The sequence below is a fragment of the Harpia harpyja genome, chromosome Z, assembly GCF_026419915.1.
Source record: "Harpia harpyja isolate bHarHar1 chromosome Z, bHarHar1 primary haplotype, whole genome shotgun sequence".
NCBI lineage: Eukaryota > Metazoa > Chordata > Aves > Accipitriformes > Accipitridae > Harpia > Harpia harpyja.
This window is the reverse complement of record NC_068969.1, coordinates 7939450-7947403: the sequence shown is the minus strand read 5'-3', so window position 1 is coordinate 7947403 and position 7954 is coordinate 7939450. Positions and strand designations below refer to the sequence as shown.

At 45.6% G+C, this 7954-nt stretch overlaps 1 protein-coding gene across 1 annotated transcript; it reads right to left on the bottom strand.

Annotated features, from left to right (window-relative positions):
* Positions 1–304: 304 nt before the first annotated feature.
* On the bottom strand, positions 305–7726 carry ALAS1 (5'-aminolevulinate synthase 1). Its single transcript, XM_052778360.1, has 10 exons — positions 7384–7726; positions 6444–6650; positions 5317–5472; positions 5012–5234; positions 4339–4523; positions 3545–3724; positions 3176–3340; positions 1844–2112; positions 1191–1353; positions 305–593 (listed from the first exon to the last, which is right to left on the bottom strand). Exons 1-10 carry the CDS (start codon positions 7586–7588, stop codon positions 433–435), a joined length of 1914 nt encoding a protein of 637 aa, XP_052634320.1. The 5' UTR covers positions 7589–7726; the 3' UTR covers positions 305–432.
* Positions 7727–7954: the final 228 nt, after the last annotated feature.

Here is a 7954-nt window from a genome sequence, read left to right as displayed (position 1 = left end):
AAGTTTTAGTGTGCATGTAGTACTCTACCTGCATGTTTTCAAAAGCTTTCAGGTAGAAGCCTATGAGGAGCTATAAATACCAATTTTCTCTTTTCATAAGAAATAAACTCCTCACTTATAATACTCCAGGAAACACTATTAAAGTTCTTTTGGCATACACTTACTGAAAAGTCAGTACTTCAGCTGAAAGGCATTAAGCTGTAGGCCACTGTTTTTATTCCACCAGATGCCCTTCCAACCACTGACACTTCAGTTTCACTGATAGAAGATAAGTAGAGAAGGAAACAAAAAACACAGCTGGGCATAATGGCTCTAGAAATTTATTTTCAGAGCTTAGTGCTTCAACTATGATTAAAATACTTATTAAGCAATTTAAAAATGCTACTGACTGGGTACCAGAACTAGACAAGAATACAACTAACACCATTACTTTCATGCACTGACAGATACTAGTTTGCTCATGCCACTGAAGTAGGATCTTTCCCGTTCACTCATCAGTTCAAAATGTAGGGGTCTTCTACAGAAGTTGCATTCAGCTGATGAGTGCGGTTTCAGCTCCAGGCCAACATCCTTCCATGTAGCTAGCAGTTTTTCTGTTATGAGCAGAAAAAGTCATTAAGATCAAGGCTTAAGACAGTGGGTGGCTTTAGAGAAGCAGCAGAAGAGAAGTGTCATCATACCTATTCTCCTAGCAAGTGAGGAGGGATAACAGGAATTCACTGTGACATAATTAACCACTTGAGCAAGGTGACTGGGCTGCAACTAAGTCTCAGCTATCCTCATACTACCTCTTCTGACAGGATCAGGTAAGCTACATTCCCTGGAAAGATCTCTGTTTAAGACAGGTTAACAGCTCAGCCAAGGAGAGCAGATTTCTTTGGACCTCACACAACATTGTTTAGGACAATGCATGAGCAGAGCCCCAGCAGAGGTGGCTGGGATGGAACTGGCTGGGTACAGGACTGCACTGGCCTTGCACACTCTGTTCTAGGATGCAGTGCACTGGCCTTCACATGCCATGCTCAAAGCAAGTTAAGTGCAGAAGTATGCACTATGTGTGCTGCTGAAGTGGAAAGACACTGTCCAGCTTGTGACATCTAAGACTTAAGTATTTCCTAGTCTCATCTTTAGTACAAAGATGGTATAGACAACCCCATATTTTCATTGCACTGATGTAAGAATCCACTCACCAAGAAAATAACTCATCATCTGAGGGGTGTGGTGAGGTGTAGGGGCAATACGTAGCAGCTCTTCTCCACGGGGAACTGTGGGGTAGTTGATTGCTTGGACATAGATGCTGTGCTGGCTCATCAGCTTGTCACAGATCTCTGTATTTTTAGCAGCATCTGCAACCTAAAGTTCAAAATTCTAAGTTACAACCAAAGATCAACCAAAACCTGCAAGGTGGCAGAACTGTCGGCCCAACTTGGCTAGCCACAAGAATCAAACAGGACTGCTTAGTCTTCCTTGTGCCACTATCAGTAGCATATACATCAGAAAGAAGAGCTACAATCTTGTGCTGTAGAGCCCTCTGGGCATAAGCACGCCATTGCAGCCTAGCCAGGTAGCTCTTTATACCAGAACTCTTCTTTTTACTAGCTTGTTACCAGTCTCCTTGCTTTCTGTATACTGTTAGATTGTGGGTTTTGTACACTTCATCATTTTGCTTTACAACATTTCTATCAGGCTGAGGTCAACTTAAGCCAGACTCCAAGCACATCACTACTGAATACTGAACAGGCTTGAACTTTGTGAATGTTAACTAATACCCAAAAGTATAATGTTATCATGGACACGAAAACAGGCACTGCAGTCCTGCATCAACAGTATCCAAAGTACTCACCCTTATTGGAATGATGTGACTGGGGCAGTGCACGACAGGAAGGCCCGCATCCATCAGCATCTGTCTCATAAGCTTCACATTGCGTTGATGCTGGCGCCTCAGAACTTGCCCCTCTGCGCTCTTCAGAGTTCGGACGGATTCTAGGGCACCGGCTAAGAGCATGGGTGGCAGGGATGTTGTGAAAATAAAGCCAGCAGCATATGAACGAACAGTGTCTATCAGAGAACTTGTACTGGAGATGTATCCTCCTACACAACCAAATGCTTTGCCTGAGGAAAAAAAAGGCAGCCAAGCTTATTCCTTGTACCCATTAGAACGGCTTGAAGTAGTATAGCCTTTCACTTGAAGGAATGAGTTATTCTGACTGCATACTTAATACAACAATGCTAGCCCCCACTGCTAATCTTGCATTTACTCAGCACATGTTACAGCTTTGTTTTTAAGCCAATCCTGATAACATGGATCTAATTATTACACAGCAAGCCAGTTCAAGACTTTTTCAAATACTCAAAGTTTTGATTTTGGGAAGACCTTATAAGCCAAATCATCAAGCATAGACTTCAATAGTGACCCCAGTGATCAACACTAAGTCTCTCAGCAGATTTAAAATAATCTGTTCCAGAGATGCTAGAAATAGCCTATGCTCCTAAGGAGCACACAAGGTTGTTACTGTGATTGTGTGGTCAATACCAGCCTCCCTTTCCAAATGTTCAGGTACCAGAACAGAGCCAGAGACAGAACTAGGGTGTCTGGTGAATGCTTCTGTTTCTATTAGGCTGTCACCCAAATTTGTACATTTCAGAGCCATGAACTTCCCTAGTAAATTTTATTTATGTTTTGGAAGCTGTTTAAACAACTTTGCAATTTGCAGCAGTAAACTTACTCCTAAGCCTGCATTCTACTAAGATAATAGCAGTTGCTTCAGTTCTTGCCAAATCTCTTTACATAACTCCCCATCTCAGGTTTCTAGATTAGAAGCACTCCATTTCACATAAAAGAATTAAGTACTACTAAATATAGAGTACTACCCTACTAGCATTCTCACCTGAATTTATTCTTGAGTTGTATAATATGCTACTGGAGGACTTTTTGCTAGCTTGTTTAAAACAAAAAGCCCAATGCTACCTTAACTGATTTGTAAGGCAGTGTAAGTAGCTTAACACAAGCTTTTCAAACTGTGGGGCATACTTAAATCCTTTGGGCTTTTTGGAAAATCCTAGCCCCCAACAGCCCTCAGCAAGTTCATTTGAATAGACTGAGTGAACCCACTTAATTTGGCTGCTCAGAAGCTTTGCTGCCTTAGCTTCTGTGAAAATGCCAGGCCATGCATACCAAGCGTTCCAGAGATGATGTCCATCTTGTGCATGATTCCATCCCGGTCTCCTATACCACCACCTCGAGCTCCATATAGCCCCACAGCATGCACTTCATCCACAAAAGTGATTGCCCCGTGCTCGTGGGCCACATCACACAGCTCTTCCAGAGGACAGACTGCACCTAGGAACCAAAGCAGTGACTGGAAGTTTAGGATTCCCTGTACTCAGCTTGGATAAATACTAGAAGTACCCCCAAACACTAGGCATTTCAGAAGACTATTTTCATGTGAACCCTTATAGCACTGTACACTTTTAGATCTAAAATACAGATGATTTGAGCACTAACTGCACTGAAAGGAGAGAGAAGGGTTTGATGTCAACTTACCATCCATTGAGTGAACAGTTTCAAATGCAACAATTTTAGGGGTAGAAGGATCAGACTTCTTCAATAGTTCTCGAAGATGGTTGACATCATTATGGCGAAATATGTGTTTTGGCACCCTGCTGTTTCGGATACCCTGGATCATGGAGGCATGGTTTCCAGAATCAGAGTAGATCTCACAGCCTGAGGAAACAGCCCCGTTACACTTTAAGTGTACACTTTTAAGCATTAACCGATCCCAGCATTGCTTTATGTATGGAAAGTGTTCAGGCAGCAAGGGTAGCACGTTCTAGAAAGTAATGCTCTTGATCAAAAGAACAAGTTACAGATCATGCAGAATAATATTTAAGGCTTATTTTAGGTGTTAAAACTAAAATAAACTTGAGCTTAAGGAAATACAGAAGGGTTTTTCCAAGTCCTTAATATTTTAATCTAACTCTTCTAACTTCTGAAGGCACACAGCATGCAAGAGAAAAGTTCACACCCACAGGTGGGAGGACACTAAATTCCTGCTGCCTCGTTTTCAGGTGGAATTTAAATGTAAGAGCAGAAGACTCTGCTTTTTGTCTAATTCCTTCTGCAGTTCCTAGCTCCTAGACCTCATTCTCAGTAGGCTGCTACTATGATTTAAATGAGTTGAACATAATTTGAATATGGCATTAACAAAAACAACCATACTTTGCTGATCAAGTAGGATGAATCCTCACTTTGGGTAGCCATTTGTAAAATGTACTCCCAACTGCTTAGGGCAAGGTTGTGTTTTTGTGGTAAATACAGGGTGCAGTCTGAGATCTCACCTGGCAGCATTTTAGCTAGAGTGAAGAGAGTGGAGTCATTGGCTACAAAGCAAGATGAGAACAACAGTGCTGCATCTTTTCCATGAAGATCAGCTAGTTCTTTTTCCAAATCGACATGAAATTTACTTGTTCCTGAAATATTTCTTGTGCCTCCTGCTCCAGCACCATGTTGTTTCAGTGTATCCCTACAGAGGGCCCAAACAGAGGCATTAGCATTACAGCATGACACACAGATGAATAAAGGATCATTGTCAAAAACATTCTACTACATAATCAGTATTGTTCTAAAAAGGAACTGGCTGCAAAAAGCAGCTGTTAGATTTAAGGTTTCTGAGCAACTTGCACAACTTGGGAATCTGATAAGCTAAGAAATCAGTTGCCGAGTACAGCTGCAATATACCATCCAGTGTATCTGGTAATATTTGGGGACTTCTAAGGAAAATCCAAGGAGCAGTATCAGTGACTGACAGGTATACTGCAGCCCTGGAGCTAAATACTAAGTTACCTACCTGAGCTCAAGAGAAGAGTATAAGCTTAATTATAGACCAAGAATAATATCAGAAGCAGCTTATGTAGCACAGTACAGAAATCAATTCTTCAGAAGCCTTCCCACAAAAGCTTCTGCAGGGCACTATAGCTTGCAGCTGCCTCTTAAGAATATGGCACTACTCACATAACTGCTCCACACACACGAGGGTGACGACTCATCCCCAGGTAATCATTGCTGCACCAGACAGACACCTCTTTCTTGGTGATCAGAGAATCAGTATAGTCATCTGCCATGGGAAAGATTTGTGCCTTTCGGTTGACTGTTTTGAATACTCGGTAGGTGTGATCCTTCTTCTTTTCATCTATTTTTTTCTCAAAGAACTGATCATACTGGAAGGTGGATACAGCTGAAATGAGACAAGACACTTAAGCACACAGGGAACAATCACAAGAGACCAGGCCGCTGGGGGTTTTGCCAGACAATCTTACATTTTGGCAAGTTATCCTGAAGCAGATGAGACACACTTTCTGGTCTTTGCTTCAGCACGATATCCTTAAACTTCTTGAGCAAGCCACTCCGCTCTTCTCCCTCCGTCTCAATGTTCCTCAGTGTGGAAGTAGTTGGTATTTTGGCAAATTCTGTACCTACAGACATTGTAATAAACTCTGGTGAGCTTAATCAGTTTGAAACAAAATGAAGTAAGTTGACTTCAGCAAAGCAAACGCTTTACGTAACTCTAACTCTTCATTCTTTAGGAAGCATGTGCCTGAATCCACATGCGCCTGTTAGGATCAACTATTTTATTTGCTTACAATTTTGTATTGTACACAACAAAAGGAAAGCCTGGCTAGTTAATAACAATACAACATGTAATTTCCTTACAACACATTTGGTTCACCATGATTCAGAAAACCACTCTATACAGCTACAGCATTTATCTCAAAGAGCTGGTACACACCTAACCGAAGGCAGAGTTCTAGTCAGCTGCTTCCTTTTTGTTCCTAGTATTTTGTTCAGTTAGCACAGATTTTTTTAAAACTATGCCACGGAAAAACAGAAAAGTAAAATAAGCTTCCTGAGACAGACAGCAAGGCTTTTCTGATATTGGTGAAAAGTTCCTTCCTTTGAAGGACAGCCCTTCCGCATCAGGACTGAGAGCCAGCCAACACCCTTTAGTTCCATAAACCAAAACCCACCACCTTTGCTTGCTTTCCGGCTTGGATTTGTGCTGGTACTTGCCTAGCATCTCAATCCAGTTTCTTCCATCTCTAGATATACAACCTTTGTCTATACCAGCACCCTGGTAAAGCTCTCTTCAGTTCTAAGCATCCGCTTTGGGTGCAAGCGTAACAGCTCCATTCACACAGTTAGAGCCAGTGTATCAAAATACAGCATACAGTATTCCTGCACCCAAAATCACCCAGGGGAAACACTGCACAATATTGCAGGTACACCATTAACACCTACATTCTCCAACAGCTTTTTATTCCAGTCTCCCATAATCCTACCTGCATAATTTAAGTGGTAACTGTTACGACTTGGCACACTCTTAGAGCAAAGTCAGACACCAGAAGCTCTCAGAAGGAACCAACGCTTCAGCACACAGAATACGTACCTTTCCTCTCCGCCTGCATTTCCTGCACATCCTCTTGGAGTTCTAGGCTGGCTTTGCAGAAAACATTACTGTTCTTGTGATTCATCTGAGCTGCCAGGAATGGGCATTTGGTAGTAGAGCTCTGGCTAACACCAGCAGGTGGGTGGCCAGTAGGTGGCTGGGTTCCATCTGTATTCTGTTGGGCCACCTCTTTGGCATTTTTGGCCTCTGAGGTGGGGGCGAAGAAGGGAAAGCACTTCAGCTTCATAATTTTAATACACTGACTTAAGGTCTTCTATCCATTACCTTCACAATTAATTTAGCACTAGCCATTCAGAACTATTTAACTGAGCAGTCACACTGTATTTATACAAGCATAAAATCCCAGTAACACCCAAGCGGCATCTGATTTAAGATGCTAGATGTAGCACTGTACCCTTTGAGGGAAAACAAATAATCTCTCTTTCTCTTTCACTCCCAAAGGGAAGGTTTTCTTTTGAGGAGTTCAGCTATTCTCAGCCACCAGTCTTTCCCCTCCTACAAGCCTCAACTCCTTCCCCCGAGTGCCAGGGTAAGAATCCCCCAAGGGATGCGACCGGGTGGGGTGAAGAGACGCTCAAGCGTGAGAAATCCCAGCTCCGTGATCCAGGATCACAGATCCCCAACCAGAGCTCACTGCAGGACATCCTAACAGTCCGGTCTCCGCTTTATGCCGTGCCCGTGCTTAATTACCACAGACATTTAAAGGATTAAGGACCCCTTATCTCGAAGCCGCCCATTCCAGAAGTTTCCTTCTATGACATACGATGTTTGTTTGGGTTTTTTTTCTCCTTAAGGGTGACTAGGTCTGTCCCTAGGAAGGCTCCCCGCTACGGCTACCGTGACCCGCCGCCCACCCGCAGGAGAGGCCTGGCTCCCGAGGCGCGGCCCCGGGCCGCCGCTCCCCTCCGGCCCTACTCACCCCGGCGGGCCGCGGGGGTCTTCTCCTCCTCCGCCTGCTGCCCGCGGGCGGCGGACGTGGCCAGGGCGCGGGCGGCGGCCGGGGGAGCCGCCTCCATCATCCGGGGGCAGTGCTGGGCGTAGAGGAGCAGGGAGGGCCCGGCCTTCTGCAGGAAGGCCTGCGAGACGCGGGCCAGGAACGGGCAGCGCCGCACCACCGCCTCCATCCTCGCCGCCGAGAACGGGAGACCGGACTCGGCTGCAGCCGCCACCGGGAAGGGAGGAGGCGAGACCCGGGCAGCGCTCCCGTACCCGGCACCGGCCCGCTCCGCCGCTGCCTATATAGCCCGGGCGGGCACGGCGCAGGCGCGCTGCGGCTGCCCCGCCGCCACACGGCGCAGGCGCGGGCCGGGCCGGGCCGTGAGGGGCCGGAGGCGGCTGCCGGGGCGGCTCCGGCTCCGGCTCCGGCTCCGGGGTGGTTCCAGCGGGGATGGAGGGGTCCCTGGGCGGCTCCCGCGGGGAAGGAGGGGTCCCTGGGCGGCTCCCGGGGCGCTGTGAGGGGCTGGAGGCGTCCTGAGGAGATGGGGGGCGGT

Excerpts from the sequence above, each read along its gene's own strand:
- ALAS1 (XM_052778360.1), bottom strand. The coding sequence starts at position 7,588 with ATGGAGGCGGTGGTGCGGCGCTGCCCGTTCCTGGCCCGCGTCTCGCAG. Across the intron at positions 6,651-7,383 it reads GACCCCCGCGGCCCGCCGGG|AGGCCAAAAATGCCAAAGAG; the intron begins GTGAGTAGGGCC and ends CCCCCACCTCAG. Across the intron at positions 4,524-5,011 it reads CGTGTGTGTGGAGCAGTTAT|GGATACACTGAAACAACATG; the intron begins GTGAGTAGTGCC and ends GGCCCTCTGTAG.